Source organism: Hipposideros armiger, unplaced genomic scaffold (genome assembly GCF_001890085.2).
Source record: "Hipposideros armiger isolate ML-2016 unplaced genomic scaffold, ASM189008v1 scaffold_130, whole genome shotgun sequence".
Lineage (NCBI taxonomy): Eukaryota > Metazoa > Chordata > Mammalia > Chiroptera > Hipposideridae > Hipposideros > Hipposideros armiger.
The window spans coordinates 3,155,895-3,183,131 of NW_017731480.1; the positions used below are offsets into that span (position 1 = coordinate 3,155,895).

The following is a 27,237-nucleotide window of genomic DNA, read 5'->3' on the forward strand; positions in this document are numbered from 1 at the left end:
TGGGCATGTGGGATTCTATGGCATTCTAATACATTTGAAGTCTTTCACAATAAAATGTCGAAAAAATTAAAAGTTGGGAAAAAAAAAAGGATGGAGAAGACTTACCCTGCTGGATATCCTTCATTTCTAAGTGCAAACTAGATATCAAGATTCCCACAGTTTGAGATCGTTTTCCATCCAATAATTTGATGATCTGGAATTTAAAAATAAAATTAACACAAGCTCAAATGACCACACAATCTTTCAGACGCATATCAAAAACAGTAAGATTTTTAGATGCTTTGATTGATGAACTAAACTGATGCTATAGTCACTCTATTTTAACAACGTTTTAATTTGAGAGTAACTTATGCACGACTATAGATATTTTAGAAAACAAAGGAAAAACACCACTCTAAATTCCACCAGCCTGATACAAACACTAAAATCTTTGTAATATTTTACTCCAATCTTTTTATTCAAACACATTTGAACTAAGTTGCAATTGCAACATATGTGCAAATTATATCCAACATTTTTGCTTATCATTAGCATATTTCCAAGTTGCTACTTTTTAAGTCACTTCATAGCCTCCATTCTTTTAGGCTGCATCATCTGATGAGTGTTTTAGGGGAAATAATCAATGTGATTTTGACTCAGCAGTTTTGCTTTGGAAATGTGACTAACCGCTAGGAATTCAACTTCTTAGTCATGAAGTAGGGCTAACTGTACTTAGCTTGTACATTTATTCTAAAAAATTAAGTAACAACGTATGTAAAGCACCTAATATAGTTCCTGACATAGATTATTTAAATAAGTTTGCCCTGTTTTAGAGAGTAAGGTTGTTTCATATTTGTGCTATTATTAATACAAGCAATATAATAGTTTAATTTTAAATTGTTTAAAAGTGTTCTTTTACAATATTATATATGTATAGCAAAACTTATGCAATTTTTTAAGAAACTTCAAATACCTCACTGCCAATTATTTCAATCTCTATGACTATTCCATGGAGAGGTCTTCATACTTTTGTGTTTCTCCAAACCTAATAAGCTAAATCAGTTCCTAAGAACATATCACACAGCGGTCACTAAGGGAAAAAAGTTATCTTTTCTCTCATGTAGCATGGTTACAAAAACAATATGACATGCACTTAAAACATCACCCAATCTTATGTTTTTAAATTCACTTTCCAGTGTAAAATACAAACCAAACTAAATAGTTATGCTTCCCCCCTTATGTAGTTGCTTATAAACTTACCAAAATATAATGAAGACAAGATTAAACAGTAACTAACGCCTACATGAATATTGGTACTACACTAGCTGAGCTGCTTTCTGGTTGAACGGTAAGAGATAACATGTTTGTTCCAACTGACATCGCCTAATTGTGCAAATTGTCTAATTGCCTATCTATCGATCAATCCTGAATCCTTTACTGCCAGCCTTTTCTCTTTCCTTCTTTGTTTTCTTCCTCTGCTCAGAATGACTACTTTCATAGAACTATTAGACCTAAAATATAATGAATACCAAGCTTTCCTCAAGATATAAGGAAAATCTGATTTTTCAATCTAAGTAATGTGCTTAAGGATTTCAATATTTGTCTTAGAGAAAAATTTGGGGGGATACAGAATTTCAAGAGTTTTAAAAGAAACAAAGAAGGTACTTAGTATTTTTATTTATTTATTTTATATGAAAGCAAAAGTAAAGGAGGAAGAGATTATGTATAATCAAATATCGTCTTTAAAAAATGCAATTTCTGGCTTTTTCTTAAATAGAGAACACAAATTCAATGTGAAATGATTTTTAAAAGTCCAAGACAGAATTAAGGAAATCCACATAAGTTGGTTTTTTTATAAAGATTTTATTGGGGAATTGGGGGAGGGGAACTATGTTGGGGAATTGGAGAAGGGGACCAGCCAAGTTGTTCTTCAGTCTTCATTGTAGAGGGTGCCAGTCGCCATCTGGCTTCCTGTTGGCAGCTGTGGCCTCCTAAGCTCAGGGTGCTGTGTTCAATCTTAGTTGCAGGTGGGCGTAGCCACCATCCCATGTGGGAGTCAAACCAGCAGACTTGTTGTTAAGAGCTCACGCTCTATCCACTGAGCCATCCGGGCGGCAGCTCAGCTCAAGGTGCCAAGTTCAGTCTTAGTTGTGGGCAGGCGTAGCCCACCATCGAACAGGCAATCTTGTTAGACCAGCTGAAATATCCAACCACCTGTTGGCAGCTAAGTGACAGCTCACTCGGGCGCAGGTCACTGGGCCCATGTGGGAATTGAACCAGCAGCCCTGTTGCTCAGAGCTCGTGCTCTTAAGCCAACTCTTAACCAACTGAGCAACTCGGCCAGACCTCCACATAAGTTTAATGTAAGTATTCATTCAGTAAATATCGGCCCTGCATCTGCTATGGCACTGTCCTCGGCTCTGGGGATGCAGAGATGACGGAGGCAGACCAAGTCCTCGTCCTCATGGAATTTGTAGAACTTACTGATTTACAAAATCACTGTGATAAAATTGCTGAAAAGAACCAAAAAGGCAAATAAAACCATTGCCTGAACTAACTGCAAAGCAAATTCAAAAGAAGAAAAAGATTTGAGAATTGACGAGATTTATTCTTAAATGCCCCGGATAGTGACTGATATAACCTTGGCCATGATACACACATCAGTGTCAGGGAGATAAGCACAGGAATCAAATTTATGACAAGGTCACAACTGGGTAGTAGACATTTCTTCAAACATTCCCCGAGTTATTCAGTTAGGATTCTGAAAACCGTGGGTAACACATTCTACTTACAGGGAAGACAAAGATCAAATCTAGTTTTTCTAATAGCTAATTAAAAGAAGGCCAGGCAGGAACCACAAGAGAAGAGAAGAGAGGAGAGGGGAGGCTAGGAGAGGACAGGAGAGAAAGAAAGAGAGAAAGAAAGATTGAGATTGGCTGTCACTGGGGGGGGGGGAAGCAAGTCTATCCCCACTTTATTGTTCAACCAGAGTGAACTGTGGAAAGAGTGTCACCACCGTAAGCCATCCTTGCAAATTTGTCTGATGACTTGGCATGGCAGGTGTTTGTAGAGTGTCTGTTACCTTTAACTTAGCTAAAACCATAGGAGTTTTTTTGAAATACAGTGCTGTATCGAAAAAAGGTGGGTAAACAGTGGTAAAGTCAAAGCATTTGTATTCTCTTCCCTATTTGTGTCAAATTCTTTACCTCTCACTAGATGTCTAAAATAAACTTCGGAGTTTCCACATAGTCTTTTTTCAATTGTGAAATAACACCAGGTTTCTCAAAACCTGCTAACATGTTAAGAACACAATGGACACTGAATATATGATTATGTCCTAAGCCCGCTTAGTTTCTTTTATTTGCCATAGATTGCAAGAATAACACAAAAATTATCCTCTAAACAAATTTTTAAATATACAGTACAATGTTGTTAACTATGTGCACATTGCTGTACAACAGATCTCTAGAATTGTTTTCATCCTGCAGGGCAGAAAGTCTAGGCCACTGGACAGCTACTCCCCACTTCCTTCCCCACCCCCAGCCATGGCAGCTTTCTGCTTCTATGCGTTTCACTACTTTAGACATCTCGTATAAGTGGGATCATGCAGCACTTGTCCTTCTGTGACTGGCTAATTTCACTTAGCATGATGTCCTCAAAGTTCATCCACAGTGTAGCATGTATCAGAATTTCCTTCCTCAGGCTGAATACTATCACACACACACACACACACAGGATGTAAAAAATATATATACACATTTTAAGAAAGGAAAAAACTGTATTAAAATTACACTGATGGTAACCATTTTGAGCACTTCTTGTAATTGCAGAAGTCAAACGTGACGTATTCAACTTTTGTTATCGGTATATTTTGAGTATTACAATTTTTAATACAGTTTTTCTTTCTTAAAATGTGTATACATTTTTTGGCACCCTCTGTACACACACACATACACACACACACACACACACAACCCCACATTGTCTTTATCCATTCATCTCTTGATGGACATTTAGGCTATTTTTATTTCTTGGCTATTGTGAATAATACTGCAATGAATATGGGAATACATGTAACTCTTGGAGATCCTGTTTCAATTCTTTTGGACAAATACCCAGAAGCGGGGTTGCTGGATAATGTGCCATTTCTATTTTTAATTTTTTGTGGAACTTACATACTATTTTTCATAGTAGTTGTACCATTTTACATTTGCACCAATGCACAAGGGTTCCAATTTCTCCACATCTTTACTAACACTTATTTTTTTGTTTTTCTTTTTTTAGTTTTTTTGATAACAGCCACCTAAAAGGTGTGAAGTGATGCCGCATTATGGTTTTGATTTGCATTTCCCTGATGATTAGTGATGTTGAGCATATTTTCATATACCTGCTGGCCATTTGTATGTCTTCTTTGGAGAAGTGTCTCTTCAAGTCCTTTGCACATTTTTAAATTGGGTTTTTTTGTTTGTTTTTGATGAGTTGTGGGAGTTCCTTACATATTTGGGGATATTAACACCTTATCAGATATATGGTTTGCAAAAATTTTCTCCCATTCCCTAGGTTGCCTTTTCACTCTGTTGATGGTTTCCTTTGCTATGCCGAAGCTTTTTAGTTTGATGTATTCCCATTTGTCTAGTTTTGCTTTTGTTGCCTGTGCCTTGGTGTCATATCCAAGAAATAACTGCCAACAGCAATGTTATGAAGTTTTCCCCCTATGTTTTCATCTAGGAATTTTATCATTTCAGATCTTATATTTAAGTCTATAATCCATTTTGAGTTGATTTTTGTTTATGCTGTAAGATAAGGGTCCAATTTTATTCTTTTGCACATGGATATGCAGTTTTCCCAACACCATTTATTGAAAAGACTATCCTTTTTGGAACATTCTATCGTCTTGCCACATTTTTTGAAGATTGTTTAACAATATATGTGTAGGTTTGAATTCTGTTTGTTGGTCTATAAGTCTGTATTTATACAAGTACCATACTGTTTTGAATTCTGTAGCTTGTAATATTTTGAAGTTAGGAAGTGGAGGATGATATCAAAAAAATTACAAGGAAAAAAAATAAAAGTAAAGAGAGGGTTAAAAAATAAAGGGTAGAATAAATATGAATTTTTAAACATCCTTATTAGGTCCAACATGCAAAATAACTAAAATGAAGAACGCAGAAGAAAACAACCCATTAAACTATTAAACAGACCAAGTAAGAGTTCAGTCAGCTGAAAAGTCTGGTTTGGGACTTCAGTATATATGCAGATCTTTCTGAACTTGGTTAGAGACGGGGCTGAACAAGATGTGATGAGGAAGTGTTGGAGGCAGGGAGAGGGAAGACAAAGAAAACTGGAGAACTGAAAGGCGAAAAATGGAAAAGAGGTGTGCTGTAGGCTCTGTGGTCATATTTTGTGAGCTTCTGTCCAAGTGTTGGCCAACCCCGTTACAGGGGCACAAGCTAGAATAAGCAAGGGTTCCTTCGGGGAACACACATTTGTCAAATGACTCCCACTGGCCAGGTACTGAGCTCAGGACTGAACGTGCATAAAGTCCTGGAGAGTTGACAAGTTCACAGAAATATCCATTCTGGTTTTGTTTTTTTTTCTATTCTCTTTTTGTAAATTTATTTTAAGTATAAAAGCAATAAATGCTTATTGTAAAAAAATTATATATAAACTATACAGAATGCAAAAAAGTAAAAGGTGACATATTCTCTCACCCCCCCGCCCCCAATTCTGCTGTCCAGCTATTGTCACTAGTAATGGGAGTCTGTCTCCTTCTAGACCTAAACGAATGGGCATACCCACCTGTGCATAGGGTTTTAGCTTTATAAAAACGGCAAGCAATACATTCTGTTCTGCATCTTTTTTTCCACTCTGCATCATTTTTTTCCTTTCATGAATACATTACTGATATCTTCCATGTCAGTATAGGCAGAGCTATAATACTTCTAAGTATGACACATAATTTAAGTATTCCTCTATTGATGGATATTTAGAAATTTTCCAGTTTTTGTCAATTATTAACAATGCTGTAATGAACAATCATGCAGATACATCCTTAGTAGCCTGAGTTTGTATTTCTTTTCGGTGGATTTACAGGAGTCCATTTTACATTTTGATAAATATTGCCAAATTGTTTCTAATAGGTGCTATCAATGTATACTCCTGCCAAATGGACCATTTTCCTCTTCCTTCACCCACTGTGGGTATTATCAATTTCAAAAATGTTGGTCAATATGATAGGTAAAATATTTTTTCACTACTCTGCATTTTTAATGATTTAATAGTAAGGTTAAACTTTTGGTTATTGGTGACATGTTGTTGTGAATTGTCTTCATACCTTTTTTTGCTCTTTTCCAATTACTATATCTATTAGGCTAGTACAGTGCAAAGAAATTTAAATAAGGACATAAATGCAGAGCAAGAAGAAAGATATACACACAGAGACTGCTGTGGATAAGGGGAATTTTCCAAAGGAAGTAGAGGGAAGACAGCAACCTTGGACTGCACCCCTACTACGCGTTAGGTACTGTGCTCTTCTGCATACAAGCCAATCCAAGTGGACAACAGTGAGTTGGGGGCAGGGAGCACTACAATATTGTAAAGCTTTATCCCTTTAGTGGCCCTCTGTGCATTTCCAGAGCCATAACAATATTTCATGCTCAAAGTCCTGTAAAGTAAGTAGTCACCTCCCTGCAAGGGAATTAAAGCAAGGGGACAGAAATAGAACACTTGGTTCTGCTAACCCAATACTCCTTTCTGATATTTGCGATCAAATCTCACAATCTTACAACTCCTTACCCAGATAGACACCTAATGTCTGAGTCATGTACCTTCATGAAAGAGGAGCTGGGAAGAAAATATTAAGGAGAAGAAAAGACAAGAGTGAAGAAAACTGATGGAGAGAACAAACAAGACAAAGAAATAGGGAGAACAAAGATTTAGAACATGACAAAATAGTCTTTAAGAAGATGCTCAATTAGTTATCAACCAAGTAATATTATACAGTTTTTAAAATAATTTTTTAGAATCATGGTGAAGTTTCAAATAAACAGGTCCAATTTATGTAGAACCTTCTACAAACCAAAAATTCCCCTTGTTTTTCTTTTATTGCATTATATGCATTCTTGGTAAACCAACTTTAAGACAGATAAAGCAAACTTCAAAAATTCCTTTCTGAAGAGAAAGAACCTATGACAAGAAGATAAACTAGTATTAAGTATTGTTCTCCCCAATCCACTAGCTATTCTAATATATTCTGAGCTTGAATGAAATCAAACTCAATTACCTACACCTTCCATATTCACATTACTAAACAGTGTGGACTGCTGATCATAATGATTACCTGGAAAATTTTGAGAATTCTAAGTTGCCTGAGTTGGTCAGATATTTCATAGTCTGCCCTTTTTATAGTAGGAAATTTAACTAATACATTAAAAAAAATAACCACAGGACTTTAAATACAAAAGTTATATCAAACTATTAATTTAAAAATGTCATTAATCAACACCGACCCATTCTTTAAGCATGTAGCTTGTTATTATCCTATATGATTTTGACAGTTTTTAAAAGTTATCTGGCCCAAGTCAGAGGTTCCCAGCAATATAACAACCTACGTAAAAATACAAATAAAACTAAGAATGACAGCCATAAATACAATGGTCCCTCCCTCTAGCTTTTAGCTTTAGCATACTGAGCTGTCATGGCCCCTTGACCAGCTATGGAAAGTGACTGGCCTCGGAGCCTGGTGACTAGTTAGTAAGAGAAAAGCCAGGAGACCAGCCTTGCAGTTCTAGGCCTGCCCTGACTCATCAATGCTGAAAAGCAGTCAGTTCAATTTAACAGCATTCACAAAATGTAAGCCCCTATGTTAGTGCGCTGTGAGGGGTGTAAAGATTAATAATACGAATATATATGAATACTTGTATATGAATATATATGAATATATATTCAATTGGAGCTCATTCAATGGGAGCTCAGAGACTAGTTAAAAGGAAAAGATAAATAAGCCCGATACAGGGGAGTTATTTACAGGGATCAGTTAACATAAAGAGTTTCTCATTGTTCTTAGGCAGATGCTACCTAAAAAATGCCAGAGCTTGAATGAGATGGCTGTTTCGGCACAGTCTTCCTCTGGGTAACCTGAAAGCATTCCCCAAAGTATTACATTCAGTGCCTCTTTCCTGAAACAAAAGTCCAGGTCTCACCATTGGAAAACCTCTCCACAAAGGAGAGTTGAGAAAGCAGTTCTGCAGACCCTAAACCCCAAATGACGCTGTCACTCATATTCTGGTTATCTGTATATAAGAGGCTCTCTTTCCATGTGGCATGGCCACCACGGTGAAGGTTTTTTCAGACACTGAGACCAGCCAGCAGTCGGGGCTTTTACACTGTAGAAGACCTTGAGGCCAGTCCGCCATATTTGATTGCTGACTATTGGTAGGATTCCTGACTTTATTGGTCCATAGCTTCATGAGATGCATTTCAAATGTTTTCCATGTACATGTGGAGTCACTAGGCAGAATCATGCCTTGAACCTCCCAATGCAACTTCCTTCCATGTGGGTTCTTGGAAAAGAGTGCCCACTCCAGATGATTCAAGGAAGATGCTTCAGGATACATTTATGGGAGAGTATGAATACTTGTAAAAGTTTGCTTATCCAATGCATACTCTGGTTGAAGTGGATTCTGGAATCAGTTAACCCTTAGCATTGAAGAAATCTGCAAGTGTGGCCTAACTTCTCCATCTGCCTTTGGACTGGTCCAGGCACCCAGCTATTTAGGAATGGACTTCACTTAAGAAAGAATGTTTACACTTTAGAAAATTATTAAGGTTACATTCACACAAGGCCCACATATTTATAGCCATTTTCTGTCACCAAACAAAACACAGTCCTACCTCAGCTAATCCTACCTCAGTAAACATAACCTCAACTTTTCATGCTATTCCTATTCTATAACTACTCCCAATATCCATTTTTCATTCATTGTCCTCATGCGCATATTACTTGATTTGTTTAATCCTCAAAATCATTTTCTGGTATTAAGTAAGTTTTGGCACTGAAGCATTTTACTTTATTACGTCTGACTCAAATTCCTCCTGCTTCCATTTCAATCTTTTTCTGCCCTCCGAGAAGGCAGACAATAGCTGTTCTCACCATCTCACCAACACAAAGCTCCTTCATAAACTTCAAGACCATCATTATTTTTTAAAAAAAGAAAAAAAACAAGAGATGCTTTATATCAAATCCTTAAAAATTACTTTTGGAGAAACGTTAGCAAGCCCTCAGTTTATCTTGGTCCTATCTGGAGTCAGCTGAACTTGGCAGCACACGGCCTTCTCCTAGGTATAATTGCAGTCTGGAGGCGAATGCAATTTGTGCAGCATTCCACTGACCTACAAGCTGACCTTGTGCAGGGGCAAATTCACAGGTTGCGTTAAACCCTATTAGACATGCCTAGTTTAAGGCCAAGCCTTTCCAGACCCCCGCTGCATGCTAGGATTAGGGCATGTCACACATGCGTACTATTACACCGCCTAAGGAGCTCTCACAATGCCTTGGGGGTGAGGGGAGGCAGGCCCACACTCCACACTGTCTAAAGCTGCACCTTGAGCCAGTGTATCCAAATTATTATTATTTCTTACATATGTGGATTTTTAAAGAAAAACCTGCCTCTTTGAATAAGAATTAAGACAGAAATGGGAAGACAGATTTGCTACACTGGAAAAACCACACCCTGACTACTCAGCTAGAGAAGTCTTGGCAGACAGACCGAGAAAGAATTCCTGCCAGGTCCAGTGGGATTTTCACATCTACATAAAATCCATATATATCGTCAGCTTTCTGCCTGAGCTTGGCAGACATGGCCAGAAGTAAAAATAAAAATAAACGGTCTGAACAGACCATGAATACTGGAAGCGTGCTCAGCCGAGTGAGTTTGGCAGAGCCACACAATTCAGATAATCGTAGAAGTCTTCTTCTTCCAGGGAGCCTTCCCTGTCTGAAAAGGAAGATGATTACTTTCTATACCTATGCCTTTGCTAGATACAAAACACATTCGGATCTAGACCAGATCAAGTAGGTATTCTGTTCTTTGGCTTAGTCCTCACATGTGATCTTTCTCAGTTTCAGTCACAGGATTCCCATCTCCAGTGAAGTCAGTTTTCTCATAGAACCTGGAAAACAGGCACCAGGTCTAGTTCAATACAGATACATGAGTTATCACCAATGAACCTCTCCTGGGCACTGGAGACAATAAGTGCATGTGAAAGTAGCAGCCTTTCCTGTCCAAATCATCCCCCACCCCACCAAAAACAAATACATAAAGAATCCACGTACACAGGTGGAGATACTTACTTTCATGACAATGAGATATATATGCATGTATGCATATATGTATATATGTGTATATATAGGCACTTGCACTGTAGAAAGTTTGCGAACTTAATTGTCCGACCTTCGTGTGTGTGTGTGTGTGTGTGTGTGTGTGTGTGTGTGTGTGAAATATCCAAATGCAGGACATTTTTTACTATATAGAACAAATGAGTACATGGTTTGCCTCTTTCAGGGAGACTGAACAACACAGAAAGTAGAAAATCTGACTCTCCAAAGCAAAACTCTGAAAAACGCTATTTCTGTTTTTGTGCCTGCAGACTGGCAATAGCTTTTGCTTGTGCTTCATATCAACACTCACTGAATGCCACTATTTGGCAAAGCTACAGACATTAAGAGGCTGGAGTAAAGCCCACGCGCTACTAATGACAAGTCAGCCTGTCTTATTAAGAGTAATCCTTCGCATTTCTAAGTCACTGGCTTCCAAAGGGATCAAGGTGCTTTCATAATGACTGTGGCATTTATCTTGAAGGCATTATGTGGACTAGGTTGGAAGGCACATAGAATCCTGTTAGAGATGTAGAAATTGATGCCCCCGTCCTAAGGGCTGCAAGCTCTGATGATTGAGCTGATAATTTACTCCAATAACTCTAAGTCATAAATGTAAATTAGTACGGGGTCTGACTTTGGCTGGATTAGAGAACAGCATCTTCTGGGGAGGAGATATGATATATCAGGGGACCCCTAGGTTTAATTTTACTCTCATCTGTCACCCATTGACATACCCCAAAATTGGACATTTTTATTTTATAATAGAAATTTAATTTGGAAAATGGAGTGAGAATTTCCAGTGGAAATTTCAAGAAGTGACACAAGATGATACAAGGCCATGAAGTATGGTAGCCCACAGATGCAGCCCTTACATACTATACACACACACACACACACATACACACACACACACACACACACACACACATGACGACTGACAATTACATTCATGAACTCATCCTAGAAAAAGTGCTACATAGCTCATTGCTGAATATCATTATGGTCACCTTTGAAGTACTCCCCTTGGGACGCTATGCACCTATGCCAGTGCCTAGTCCACCCTTCAAAGCAATTTTGGAACTCTCTCTGCAATGGCCATCAGAGCTGTCATTGTATTACCCTTGATGTCCTGAAATGTCTTCCTTTCAATATTTCCTTTATGTTTGGGTAAAGAAAGAAGTCACTGGGGGCCAGATCAGGTGAGTAGGGAGGGTATTCCAATACAGTTTTTGTTTACTGGCTAAAAACTCCCTCAAAGACAGTGCTGTGTGAGCTGGTGCATTGTTGTGATGCAAAAGCCATGAATTGCTGGCAAAAAGTTCAGGTTGTTTTTGCCTAACTTTTTCATGCAGCCTTTTCAGCACTTCCAAATAGTAAACTTGGTTAGCTGTTTGTCCAGTTGGTGCAAATTCATAATGAATAATTCCTCTGATGTCAAAAATGGTTAGCAACATCATTTTGATTCTTGATTTGGACTGACAGAACTTTTTGGTCATGCAGAATTGGCTGACTTCCATTGTGCACTTTGACACTTTGTTTCAGGGTCATATTGGTGCACCCATGTTTCATTACCAGTGATAATATGGCCCAAAACATCGTCTTGCCTCTCCAAAAGGTCCTGGCAAACTTTGACTCTCCTTTGCTTTTGTTCATCGTTGAGCTCCTTCGGGACCATTTTGCACACACCTTTCTCGTGCCAAGATTTTCAGTTAAGATTTTCCTAACTGTTTATCGATATTTACTTGGTCTGCTATGCTTCTCACAGTCAGCCGACGATTCTGATGCACAATTCAACAAATTTTTGCAATGTTTTGTCAGTTCTCCTCATTACTGGCTGCCCTGACCTCTCTTTATCAGTGATGTGTTCTCTGCCCTCAGAAAAATATTTAATCCATTTGTACACAGCCATTTTCTTCATGGCATTATCCACATAAACTTAGACTAACATGTCCCTGATTTCACTTCCATTCTTGCCAAGTTTAACAAGAAATTTAATGTTTGCTCATTGCTCTAATTCAACCTCAGACATTCTCATGACGGCACACAAAATCATGCAACAACAATAATGAATGCCACTCAGCAAGACACCGCCAAACGTCGACATGAACACAGCTGTGAGACACTGATACACCAAGGTTATGAAACCTTACCGAGCTGTTTGTACAGTGCTGCCAATGTAAGTGCACAGTGGCAAGTCTGCGAACTTAACTATCATACCTACTGTGTGTGTGCATGCGTGTGTGTGTGTGTGTGTGTGTGTGTGTGTGTGTGAAGAGAGGAAGACACTGACACAATTCCACTGCATAGCTATGGCTATTCTTGTGCCCTCCCTGCCCTTACTAGGGTAGCAGTGACTAGAGGTAAGACAGGTAAGAAACTACCCCTCCCAGCCAGTGCCAGAAGCGAGGGCCAGCTGGGAGGGAATGGCAGGACCAGAGTTGGCAGTCATCTTGCTATCTCCTCATGGAGGGTGAGCCCTTCCTCGGAAACTTGCAATTGTTTCTTGGCGGGTACCCAGGAAAATAAATGCTGACTCAGCTTCCTTGTTCCCTTTTTCTCCTGTGCTCTACCCCCTGCCACTTTTTGGCACCACACCCAGAGGAGCTGGTTGGCTGGCTCCATGGTGCCATATTATGAAATGTCACCTGACTTGGTACAAACAAGCCCTCGGTGCTGATGGCCATTGTGGCCAGGTATGCTTCTGGATAGTGGCCCCTGTCAACTGGCTTGAATAATGCTATTAAAATAAGCTTTCCACATGCAGCCTGATTATCTGTCCCGCTAAATATTTCAAGGCAAACTAAGCTTCAGTGTTTTCTCAAACTGTTAAGTCTGAATCTCTTCCATGGCCTTATTTTTGGGGACACATAAAATTGCTCAGATGAAGTTTACTTTAAGGATTTAGGCTCTTCACCAAGAAATGTGAAAAGGCAAATTGTCACCCTGTCCTGCGTCTGAGAACATATTTGGCATCCCATGCCCTTACTGATGAGACAAAAGAACCCTTTTATTGGTTTTCAGGCTAATGGATTCTGCTCAGAAAGCAAACGGAGAGAAGGCCACAGCAGGTGAAGGCAATGGCTGGGCTGGGGGTAGAGGGGACTGTAAGATGGGGGCTGGTGGGAATGTGGGCAGATCATTCTGATGGCTTTGAAGTTTTTGTGTCATGTATAAAACAAACTCCAAAACAAAATCACACCCATTTTCTCACCAATTACAGTCTTAGGAAAGAAACTGACCAAGAGACATCAGTACATTCATTGCCCAGAACCAAAGCTATCATCACACAAAGGCACAGATGAGAAACGTCATCCTACTATTTCTTAGAGCTCGAGGGCCCTTAAAAAATGCTTGCCTGGCAGTTGGTTAGAGTGCGAGCTCTGAGCAACAGGGTCACCGGTTTGATTCCCACATGGGCCAGTGAGCTGTGCCTGAGCTGAGCTGCTGTTAAGCTGCCAACAGTAAGCCAGATGGCTCAGCTGGTGAGAGCGAGTGCTCTTAACAACAAGGTTGCCAGTTCGACTCCTGCATGGGATGGTGGGCTGCGCCACCCACAGATAGATTGAAAGCAGCAACTGGACTTGGAGCTGAGCTTGCACCCTCCACAACTAAGATTGAAGGACAACAACGTGACTTAGAGCTGATGGGTCCTGGAAAAACACAATGTTCCCCTTCCCCAATTCCCCAACACACTGTTCCCTTCCTTAATTTCCCAATAAAATCTTAAAAAAAAAAAAAAAGATAGTACTGGCCCCTATGATATATTCATTAAAAAAAAAATGCTTGCCTGTAATAATCATGAAACAATTCTAAACCACTGACACCTATCCTGGTAAGAAACAACTGGATAGAGGGCTACATGGCAGAAAGAAAATGAAAAAGGAAACACAAGACTATAAAAAGATCCAACTTATGGGAAAACATAAAACATAAACAAAACAAAACAAAACAAAACACAAGCCCTCTGTCCAAGACTCTGCTTTTCACACTGACAGTGTGAATGCTAAAAAAATGAGAGGAAATAGGACCCCTCTTTGGGACAGAAGTTAATAACATCAGGATAACCCAGAACAATTCAATTCTATAGCTTCAAGGTGGACTGCAACCATCATGGCTCAACTCTCCCAAGGCCAGGAACTTATTTTAACAAGGTGCAGAATTTATTTACTGCTATTTGAGGAGAGATGAAAATTCAGAGGCTCACCATTCAAGCTGTATCAGAGGCATGATGCCACAAGACCTCTGAGTCATGTTTGATTGTCTTGTGTTTTAGATTTCTGTATCACAATCCCACTATCAATTCCTCCTGTCCCAACAACCAACCTGCATGGCTATCAACAACTGGTGGAGCAAATGTTCCTTCTCTTCCCTTCTCATCCTCCTGGACTTAGCACTAAGGAGAAAAGTGAACACTTTATCCATTATTCTTAAGTGCCACGGGAAACATTCCCATCCTACATAGACAGCTCTACATACTGTAGGCAAAGCCCTTAGAGAAGTTTGGTGGAGGCACTAGAGAAGTTGTCTATAGTATAAGGCAACTAAGAATTTGTGGGATAACAAAGGAACAAGACAAATACAGAAACAAAAACTCATAGACACAAACAATAGTTTAGAGGTTACCAGAGGGTAAGGGGTGGGGGGTGGTAGATGAAGGTAAAAAGGGTCAAATATATGGTGATGGAAGAAGAACTGACTCTGGATGGTGAACACACAATGTGATACATAGATGATGTATTACAGAATTGTATAATACACTTAAAACCTATGTAATTTTACTAACCATTGTCAACCCAATAAATTTTAATTAAAAAAAAAGAATTTGTGGCATTCCCTCTAGAACAGCAGTTCTCAACCTTCCTAATGCCGCAACCCCTTAATACAGTTCCTCATGTTGTGGTGACCCCCAACCATAAAATTATTTTCGTTGCTACTCTATAATTGTAATTTTGCTACTGTTATGAATCGTAATGTAAATATCTTTTTGTTTTCTGATGGTCTTAGGTGACCCCTGTGAAAGGGTCGTTCGACTCCCAAAGGGGTCGTGACCCACAGGTTAAGAACCGCTGCTCTAGAAGTTTTGTGTATATGTGAATTACCTCATTGAAAATACAGATTCTCATTCGCTAGAAATGGGATGGGACCTGTTTTGGACTGAACTGTATTTCCCCTAAAAAGATATATTGAAGTCCTACCTTCCAGTAGCTCAGAATGTAACCTTATTTGGGAATAGAGTCATTGCAGATATATTACTTAAGATAAGGTCATACTGGAGTCAGGTGGGCCCCTAATCCAATATGACCTAATAAGAAGGTGGCCATGTGAACACAGAGACATGGAGGAAGAATGCCAAGTGGTGATGGAAGGCAGAGACTGGAGTTATGCAGCTGCATGTCAAGGAATGCCAGAGATTGCCAGCAAACCAACAGAAGATAGGAAGAGGAGAAGGATTCACCTACCAGTATCAGACGGAGCATGGCTCTGCCAATATCTTGAATTGAGACTTCTAGTCTCCAGAACTGAGACAGTAAGATTTCAATAATATTTTGTTATTTTTCATCACCCAGTTTTTTGAGGTGGTCCTAAGAAACTAATATAGGGCCTGGGATTTTTATATTTCAAATAAGCTACCAGTTGATGGAATGTTTTTGGCTAACTGGCTTGAAATGTGCCCAGTCTTCATGGAGTCTTCTCTTAATGCTATGTGCTCAGTCAGGGAGGGTGGCTTTCTCATATAAAACCAATTCCAGGTACACGATAGCCATATTGCTCTCCTAAGGATTCTAAATTTAAAAGTTTATAAGACCTTTGGACTTCCTCGCTTACCTATATAATCTCTCATTTAATATTAAGACATCAAACTCGGTCTCATATATATTCTTAGTGGTTCAAATAGGGCTTTTCTCTCCAAAATTTAGAGTGTTAGGCTTTTGGAAAGAACACATGCTAATAATTACTACAAGCTGGTTAGAGATAATGGGCAACAGAAAAGTTATTATCTTCAATGTCATTGTATGTCTTTGATATGATAATCATTGCGTTCAAGATATCAGAAATGATGGATGGCCTTTGATTTAGAGTGTACCATGATGCAAATTACCTGGCGCTTTCCCACTCCTGTTAGGAAGGTGAAGAGCTAGTGACAGTGGGTCTCCTAGCTTTAGGGCCTCGAGCCACTAGACGGCAAAATCTGTGACAAAACTCAAAGAGAAGCACTTCCTTCTTTAAAGATACCTCAGACTACTTTACTTTTTCCTTTTATGGACATACTTCACCTAGAACAACCTTGCACAGTGTTAATTTGTAGCCATTGCTGTAATGCACACTATTTATAACCTAAGTCATTCTACTCTGTTAACTTTCTGGCTAACAACAGTTGACATAAGTACCACATTGCTTCTGGTAGACTCACTGAGTTCCTTCCATAAACAGAAAATGATGATTCCAGGAAATGTTAGTAAGAAAGGAAAGATGAAAGAGCACTGTATATACATATTTTAAAATTACTACAAGATTATCTTAGGGCTTATGGCATAGAACCCAGCACATTTCCCCCAAGACGTGAAAATCCAAACTACTTTGAGTTTTATTAGGTTACCAGAGTAAAGGCCTTTCACTTCCTCTTCTCCTATAAAATCAACCAAATTGTAAAACTGAGGATCAGAAACTCAAGCTCTATCTTCAGTGAAACTAGAAACCTTTAATTTCAAAACAGAAAATGTGAAGGCAGAAGTAGTTGGAGAAGTGGTAAATTCCATGGCAGAGTGATGTAAGCACAAGCTTAACTGTTTGCAGAGGAAAGCAGGACCTTGGACATGCACAAATTAGAGGCATCAAGTGCTGGGGAAGGCAAGGGTGAGGTGGGAGCCAAACATAAGAGGATGATTTAAAAGTTGGTCTATGGTACAATTGGATGCTGATGTATAAACCCACCTCACATGATCAGGAGTATAGTTTTTAGAGAAAATCAACCAGACAGACTTGGGACTCATGGACATCAGACACACAGTGGATGGGGTTGAGGTCTTGTGCTGTAATGGAGTAATTATCAAAATTCCTAAGCTTCTCTCTCAGAATGCTAGCAGTCAGGCTGACACCCCACTTCCCAGCCCCCAGTCAGGTGCCTGGAGAAATTCCAGCTGGAAAAATGGATCAGTCTAAGAGCAAAGACAAACAGATTCCATCTGGGGTCCCCCAAATGCAATGGCTGGTCTGCAACTGTTGACCCCAACGTGAGATCCACCATGTCCATTTACACTGAGCCTCCATCCGGTTTATCACGCCTTGATCTTATATATAAAAAAACAGCAGCCAAGGATCACCAACTATTTGAAGAAATGCCCTAACATTAAATACAAAAGTCAAAACCAAAAAATATATATAAATAGAAACTTGGATGAGGAAACAGAAGGAAAGTTGTAAGCAAAAGAAAGTGTAAAGAAACTATAATTTATAAACTCAGAAAGTTAATTGTATTCTTAAAAAAAAAGTAAAATGAGACTTTATAAATTAAAATATATTCTGAGATACAGAAATCCTTGTCTACTGAAACAGTAATTCCATAGTTACTATCTAAAATTGTAGAAGCAAGAGACAGCAGAATACATACCAGGGAAATAGCTAAGGGTGTTGAAAACTGGTGCCTCTGGGGTCCAGGTGGGACTGGGATGGGGGCAACAGGAAACTTTTTACTTTTCTTTTCAAAGCTGTGAAATATCATACAAAATGATAGCACATGTACCTTTATGCATAGCTTGAAGGATGTCAAAAATAAACCATGTACTCACATCCCCCTTAAGAAAGCGAGAACTACTATTACATTTGAATAGAGGCTATCTTCCTCCACAATTTTCCTCCAAAGGAACCATTCTTCCCTGTTTATTATTCCCTTGCTTTAAAAAAAAAAAATTTTTGCCACAAATGTATGATTCCATAAACTTATTTGGTTTTTCAAGTTTTTGAACTTCAGACAGATGGACTCTCATTGTTTTGTAACTTTTTTTTTTAAGAAATTTTATTTGGGGACAGTGTGTTTTTCCAGGACCTATCAGCTCCACATCCAGTCGCTGTTTTCAATATAGTTGCGGGGTCGGGGGATGGGGGGGCGGGCAGACACAGTCCACCATCCCATGTGAGAATCGAACTGGTAACCTTGTTGTTAAGAGCACGAGCTCCATCCAGGCCACGCTTGTAACTTTTTTTTAACTGAACACCATGTTTATGAATCATCAATGTGGATGCATTTGGCTATATAGAATTCTATTATGTGGCTTTACCTCAGTCCATTTATCTATTCTAACGATGATGGACACTGTTGTCATTTTCAGATGTTTGCTATCATAAACAAAGCGTTTACAAACATTCTCACATGAGTCTCTTGGTACAGATGTGCAGAGGGTGTGTACGTGTTCACGTGAACTAGAGAGAGCCAAATTGTTTTCCAAGTATATAGGACAACTCACCTTTCCCTTCGCAATTATGAGAGTTCCTGCTGCTCAACACTCTCTCAGTATGTTACAGATATGCTTTCTAATTTTTGCCCAGCTGGTGGGTCTAACGTGCTATCTCTGCATTTCCTAGCTGCTGCCTTATTATCTTTTTATGTTTATTGACCATTCATTCTATGACAAGCCTGTTCATGTATTTTGCCCATATTTCTGTTAGAAGGTGATCATTTTCTTATTGATTGGTAAGATTTCTACCTATACAGAGGGTACCCAAAAAAGGTATACACATTTTAAGAAAGTAAAAAGCTGTATTAAAATTGTAATAATATATACTGATAAAAGAATACAAGTCATGCGTATACAGTTTTTTGGCACCCCCGGTATTTTGGATAGGAATTCTTCTTCAGTTATTTATGTTACAAATGTCTTTTCCAAGCTTGTGGCGTATCTTTTCATACACTTTGTGTCATCTATTGATGAACAAAAGCTTTTTAATTTTAATGCAATTTTATTTTAATGTGTATATTTATTTGATTTATGCTTTTTATGTCTTTCCCATGTAAGGTTAAAAGATATGCTTCTATATTCTTTTTTATTTAAACTATTAATTTTTCCTTTCTCATTCATGTGCTTGGTACACCTGCAATTAATTTTTATTCATGATGTGAAGGGGGGGTCTGTTTTCTTTCCTTTTGGATATATATATATATATTTTTTTTTTTTTTAAATTTTTGAATAGTCAGTTTTACCCACTGATCTGAGGTACCACATTTGTCATACATTAGTTTCCATATATGCATGAATCTGCTTTTCAACCTTCAGTTCTTTCCACTGACCTATGTTTTGTTTCGGGGTTTTTTCTGTGCCAATTTTTATCATACTATAGCTACCTTACTACCTATTCCTTAATTTTTATTGATATGCGTTAGAATAAGTACCCTATCTGGTTTTTTTCTAGAGTTTTTTATTTTTCTGAATTTTATGTTTATTATTCCCTTGCTTTAAAAAAATAGTTTTTCAACAAATATATGGTTCCATATAATTCTTTGGATTTCAGGTTTTTAACTTCAGACCAATGAAATCATTGTTTAGTGTCTTGGTATTTTTACTAAACATCATGTTTAAGATTATGTTTATAAGGTTATTTTTGAAACTTTGCTCTTCCATACAAATTTTTAGAACAAGCTTGTCAAATTCCAAATAATCCTATTTAGATTTTGAATGAAATTACTTAGATGCTAGAAATCCATTTGGGGTGAACTGACCTCTTTATAATATTGTTTTTCCTATTCGTGAAGAGAGTATATCTCTCCTTTTATGTAGGTCTACTTAAATGCTTTCAATACAATAATTTTTTATACACTGCTGGATTCAGTCTGCTAATATTCTGTTCAGGATCTTCACATCTATATAGCTGAGATTGGCCAGTAATTTTTCTTTTATTTCCTGACCTTGCCTGGTAGTGTTATAAACACTAGATATAAAAGCTAGTATATAGTTATACTAGCTTTGAGTGTAACATCATTTTCTTGTCTCCAAAGTATTTTGTGTAAGAAGGGAATGTTTGGTGTAACAAACCATCTAGACCTGGTGCTTTCTTTGTGGGAAAATTTTAAACTACTGATCCAATTTCCTTAATATTTATAGGACATTCAGGTGTTCTATTTCTTCTTGACTCTGTTTTGGTAATTTATATTTTTCTAAAAGTTATTTCATGTGATATTCATTTACTTGCAAAAGTTTGCCCATGGTATTCTCTTACCTTATACATTTCTATTGCATCTGTAGGCACATTCACTTTTACTTTCCTAATGTTATTATGTTCGTTTTCCTCAAACTTGCTGAAAGTTTGTCAATTTTATTATTGTTTTCAAAGAACAAAGTTTTGACTTTATTGATCTTCTCTACTGTATTTAATTTTTTTAAAATAATTTTTGTTCTTGGATCTTTTAAAGTATATTAGGTTGAACCATATGAAATTATAAATACTGTTTGATCATATTTGACCTACAAAAATGGCTTTTCTTGTCATGCAATGTAATATTTCCTTTTGATTTCTTTTTTTTTTCTAGCTATTAATTTTGGAAGTTATTTTTGACCTTTTTCTTTTCTAATATAATCACTTATGACCACACGTTTTAGATATATTGTATGAGTCTTGATGACCAATATTTTTATTTTTTGAGTTTTCAGTGTTGTCTGAATCCCATCGTAATTTCTTTCTTGAACCATAAGTTATTTATAGGTGTTAATGTAAACTTTAAAAGGCAAGGTTTTGTTATGAACATATCTAGGTTGTATATTTGTTATTGATACATGATTTCTACCTTAATTTCATTTTGATTAGAGGATGATGTGCTCTGTATAAAAAATTGCTTGAAATTTGTTGAGATGTGCAGGACGATTGATTTTTCTTAAGTCTTTTAATATTACTTGACTTTTAAATTATATCTGTTTTATGTTGACAAAAGTTAATAAAGTATAATAGCTAGTTCAGTCTATTTCATTGTTAATATAGAAAGCAACTTAAACTATCATACTTTAAGAGTTTCATCATCACCTCAATCAGCCATTTATAAACAAATATAAATATGTTTCTATTTATTTATTTATAGCCTATCATATTCTAAAGGATTTAAGGAGGCTAACAGCTGGCACACTTAAAATGGTACCACACAGATTACCATGAAAGCCAAATAAAAATCGTGCTAGAAAATGGAAACAAATTTTATTATGTTTTTGTTCTACTGCATGGTTTTCACTCAGCACACCTTGAGGACATTCATCTCTGAGCATCTAGCTTAAATTCATTTGCTTTAATTACATAGTTGTGTGCCAGTGGGACACACACAAAGAAATGACAGGGTTAAATGAGCTCAGGTAGTTCTCGGGGGCCCACGAGCCATCACTGAATGAGAAATGAGGCTTGTATTCTCCTCTGAGGGTGACACTAGAGGATTTTTCCTTAGCCTTCCTACTCCTGATAGTAATAATGACAGTGGTGATAGTATAGTGGCAGCAACAAACATTTTTGAGTCACACACAAAGCTAAACACTTCATACAGATCATTTTAATCCTCATAATCACCCTTTGAAGGAGAGACTATTATTATTCTCACTTTACAGATGTAGGAACTGTACAGAGGAGTCTTAGAGAGATGGAGGGACTTGCCCCATGGATAAAGTGATGACTCAGAAAAGGAAAAGCCATACCTGTGTGGTTTCAAGAACCCGTGTTCAGCCACTACAGGACCCCCTTCCATACTTAGACTGGTTGTGACTCTTGGTGCTCGGGGCCTGCTAGAGGGAGCAATGGGCCAGAGACCTGGAGCTCAGGCCTCTACGACAGCCTCGTCACTGGCTTCCTGGTGGCTCAGAGGTGATAGGTATGAACCCCCTGTGCTGGTCTAAGTCCAAGCTCCTTCCCCATGTACCTCCAACCTCAATTGTTCATCCCTTTCTTTGGTGGCAACTGAAGGGCTGTGTCCCACAGGGCTGAATTGCTCAGATATCTCCACACCCTGAGAGTATATGTAATGCACAACAAAAGCATCTCATGGCCAGAGCTTCTCCAATGTCTTACTTACTAAATCATTCCAAACATCATATGCTTTAGGCATTTTGCTGCTACATTCTGAATCACTTTCTTCTCTAATCAACACTTCCAATGTCTCATTTTTTCCCATTAGTAAGATGATTATAGTACAAAGTGAACTATTTATAATGAGCCCCAGCTCAAGCAATGTGGCTTTCGCTTGGCTTCATCTTAAATAAATCTTTCTTTGTTAATTAATGTACCTTATCCCAGTGTTGTAAGTAACATTTTTTTCCTGAACTGGATGGAGAAGAAGAGAACCACACCCAGAGCGGAGGATCCAAAAATCATCAGAATCAACATGAATGCGCTACCAACTGGAAAGCGAAGTTTAAAAGTTTTTGTGCTTGTTGTAAACTAAGGAAGTTGTACAAGAGAGTAAAAAGTGATGTGATAATTAGGTCATGAATTAGCCCCCTGGTACTTGCGGTTCTATGCTATTTTTAAAGACCCTCTTCTCACCTCCTGGGATATTTTGCACATGCAAAATGCCTAATGTGACTAATAAGGTACCCGGCATAAAAGTTAATTAACGAAAATGAAAACACTTAAAACTCAGGTTATTTAGTAACCAGGACCTGGAGCCAGATCCCAATTAAACCACTCTTCTGGTGAAGAAAGGGGTCAAAATGCCCAATAGGTTCCATCTGGCTGCTTTCTGTGGGTCAGTCGAGAGCCTCATATCCTTCTCAAACCAACCCCTCTCTTCTCCATTGCGTTGAGGAGCTGAGGGCAGCAGTCCTGCTCACTCACCCTGTACTGGGAAACTTTCAGGCTCTCCCACTCCTGGCAGCTAAGGCATCCAGCTAGAAGCAAGCATGATTCACTAGCTCTCCCCAGCCCAATCCCTTTCTGTCATTCATTCCACTACAGGAGCCCCTAACCCTCCAATCCCATTTGTACCCCACTGAGGAGATCTGATAGTGGTCCTGGCAGAGCTGGGGCTTTTCATAACTTCTGGCAGGGGCCTCGCTGCCCCATAACATGGCTGCACACATGATTTCTTCTCATACTGTCTTTGTAAATTGACCATGGCTAACCTTGCTGCCCTAATCAGATCAATCAGAATAACATTTCTTTAGCTGCGGCATGCTGGCAGCCTCCTAGGCTGAGGCGTGACTCAGAGTCAGGCTCAGATACCGAAGGCAGATTTTTGAGCTTCCAGTGGTCTCAGGTTTCCTTTGCTTTTATCACAGTTGGTGAGCTTTGTAAGGCCCGTGTTTACAGCCATGCAAATTAGCCTCAGCTGGAGAGAAATCAGGTCAGGCCCAAACGAAATCAAGCTCTGGGCCGAAAGGTATGTTATCAAAAATTGAAAGTGTGGCCATAGTCCTGGGGTCAAGCCAAACTGTCCTAGGAAAACACGTGGATTGCTTTGTCTGGTGTAACTTGAACTCTCGGCTTGGCCTCTGGACCCTGAAAACTCTGAGAGATGGAAGGGAAAATGGTCAAGGGCCACACAAGCCAATGGGGGCTGGCCAGCTCGACTAATGGCTGCTGCCGCCAGATGCGTTTTCTGTTAAATAAAGACAAGTGTGAGCAGGGGGAATAGCACATCTTTGAAAGAAGAAACATTGCGGTGGTGAGGCCAGTTTGTAGTGTATCTCATGTTACTCACTGGACTAGGCAAGGTCCAAATTCAAAGCTTTATTCTACTCACATACTTGTATGCACTGTTTTAAAATGTACGTGTGAAGGTATCCACATACAGATGTCATCTGATAGGCTGCATCTAGAAAGCATCTTTAAAAGCATCCACTCCAGGTGCCATGATAGTAACAGAAACTAAGACCAGAGAGGTTACAAGCCTGGATATACAATGACTGCTAACTACCAGTTACCTTCCAGACAAGATCTCTGGAGTTTTCCATGGCCGTTTTCCTGATCCTATTTCCAGTCCTTCAGTACCCCAGTACACAAAGAAAGTTAAAATAATTCTTCAATACATGTGTGATGCTAACAAGTATTCCCCGAGCTCCCACATATTATGACTCATCCAATATGGCGCCAGTGGTGTCAGGCAGCTTGATCGATCAGATTGTGCCTGGATCTAAGTGCTGAGATGTTGGTTCACATGTGAATCTCTTGTCTATCTGCCCTTTAATAAATTAAACAAAAGTTAGTGGGTCTTAGGTGTCCCCAAAGTGGAAGTAAAGACCAGATTGATGGAATTCATCTAATTAAAGTTCTTATCTTTAATGAGATGAGAAGCCAGTGCACTTCTGTCACTAAACAATGACCAGAGAAGAAAATTCAGAATTCTCCAAGTAAATTTAAAGTCAGGACTAGAAGTTCAATTCAGACCAAAAGACTACATGTCAGGTAACTAAGAGCACAGGCTCTGGATTCATTTCCTTATCACCTAAGAGTTTCGTGATGCTGGCCCAGTGATGTAACCCCTTTAGGCTCCAGCTTCCTCACCTACAACATGGGAATAATAATAGTAACCATCCTGCTGGGTCCTTGTGATGATTAAATAAGTTAATACGTGCCAAGCACTTAACCAAAAAACACTTATGAGCTTAGCATTAACTATTATTATTACTACTGAAATCTTCACTTGAAAGATATTAGGAAAATCCAATGTTATTAAGACTTCTCTCTGTCCACATTAAATATGCACCTGGTGAGGACATGTATATGTGCAGGAGCTGTTTTGACCTTTGTGTATATTGGAGATGTGTGCGCTTCACAAAGCATTTATGAGTTTAGTAGCGAAAGCATCCATGGGACCTGGGTTTGTGACTTAAATATATATATATATGATTCTGCCTATTCTTATCTTCTCACATACTTCCAAGCTTAGAACTGGAGGCCAGAAGAATCACTGCCACGATCAAGGTACCAGTATTGGCACTTGCCCTCAAACTATTGTCTAGCCCCAGCCCATGTCATAGTCTTAGAAAAGAGCCTGTATTAATCATAAATGAATGATGTCCAGGAAAATTCGGGCAAGGCTTCAAAACATTCCTCAGCTAGAAGGATAAATACTTTTTAAAAATGCAAATACTTATAATGGTTCTCTCATCGCCTATCTTGTAATATCCAATCATTCTTCTTTGTTTTCCAATTAGATAATCCCAAATCTATAGTCAAATAAATCTCCATTCCCTTTAGATATGGGAGATTTAAAAAGTTGTCTGTGTGTGTGTGTGTGTGTGTGTGTGTGTGTGTGTGTGTTTCCAGAATCAATCCCAAAGGAGCTAAATCTAATACTTCATAAATTTTATACTGCAGGCATTCATTCTGAGCACTGGAACTATGCCTACTAAAGATTTCTAGTCTACTAATATCTACAAGCCTTTCTAATATGCATTTGGCTCCCAGTACTTTGTGTGGATAATTTGCTGTGAAATTTGGCCTCCTGGTCCACAGTAAAGAGATTTAACAAGACTAAAGAGGGTGCAGAGGTGCAGTCGCTCTCTTGTAGGTGCCATTTCTCAGTGCGCTGGGCCGGGAGCTCATTCAGCTCTAGATCTCAGCATTCTAAGGTGCCCTCTTGTGGTTTGGGGTAGGTAATGAGCATCCTAATGATACCGCCGCTGGCTGGAGGTGCATGTCCAGATTAAGTTACTGTTTAACAGCCAACATGAGAAACACAGCCGACCTCCAAGAATAATATTCAGATTCAACATTCTGAAAAAAATCATTGATAGCCATCCTCGACAAGTTCTAACCACCTTTTTCTTTTTCAAGAAGTAAATAAAGTAAAAGTACAACTTGACTTTTTGGGCCATCCTATTTCCGAATAGAATTTACAAGGCAGAATTTTTGTAAACTGGTGCCTGTGATAGGCTAAAAGCTCCTGTTTGATTTCAGGACATTTGGCCAGTCAGGGACCTTTAAGGTGAAGATCAGGAAAGCCCTGATCATTCCAGCTATCACTCAAGGAATCTGGACATGGCACCAATGAGTGACCTCAAGGTCATCTATTGGTGCAATCAACACACGGGCAACTTATTTCACTCATTTCTATAGATGATAACCTCTAACCTCACTGTTCATTTTTCAAACACATGAGAAATATAAAGGGGTTTGCAAACGCATCCCCATTCCTAGGGGGTGGGAAATGCACAGACCTTACCAAGGCAGCTAGAGAAATTATCTTTGTACACAAAAGCTGAAATTATATAAACTTGGAAGGCAACAGGTTATGAAACCCTATAAATTTATGTTCAGGCTTCCAAACAATGTTCTCCTTCCACCCTTCGCCCCTCCCCACTACACTGAGACACCAAGTCTGGGATTTGAGAATTACAACTACGATCCTCGCCAAAGTGACCAAATTACAACTGATGGCTTTTGGCTCCAGGATGTTTCAACAGACTAGTGTCTGCTGAACCATCACAACCTCTCTCCACCCAGCCCTCCCCCTCCCCCAAAAAAAGGGCTCAGGGAAGAGCCATTATTTCATTATTCTTAAGAAATATCTATCAAAGATGCCGAAGGAGAGGAATGATTTTATGCATCTTACAGATGAGGAAAGAAGCATAGAAATTATTTATAATTCAAAGTGAGATCATGACATTTCAAAAGAAGAAGAATATTGGCAGGTCATGCTGATTTTTTGAAAGTTGTTGGGCGAGTTTAGAAAGCAACTGGAAAGTTTATCAGAGTAGCTACTTCTTTGACAGGCACCAGGAGAAAGAATCTCAGACAATGAAGGCAGATTGCTGGCTCCTTGTCAAGGTGCTGACCTACCTTTCCCAGAAGCAAATGTAACTTAGAGGTGGTGTAAATATGGGCACATTGACAGTGGAAACTCATATTTTACAGTGCGAAAAGACTATATAAACCAAAGCAAGATGAACTACTAGATGTCTGTATGTGTCATTAGA

At 38.7% G+C, this 27,237-nt stretch overlaps 1 protein-coding gene across 1 annotated transcript in view; it reads right to left on the reverse strand.

Moving 5' to 3' along the window:
* The window catches only part of FMN1 (formin 1), a 288,007-nt gene that overhangs the window by 156,596 nt on the left and 104,174 nt on the right, over positions 1-27,237 (reverse strand). The window contains exon 7 of the mRNA XM_019649189.1: positions 106-193. Coding sequence (XP_019504734.1) covers positions 106-193 — 88 coding nt within the window. The remainder of the gene's footprint in view (positions 1-105; positions 194-27,237) is intronic.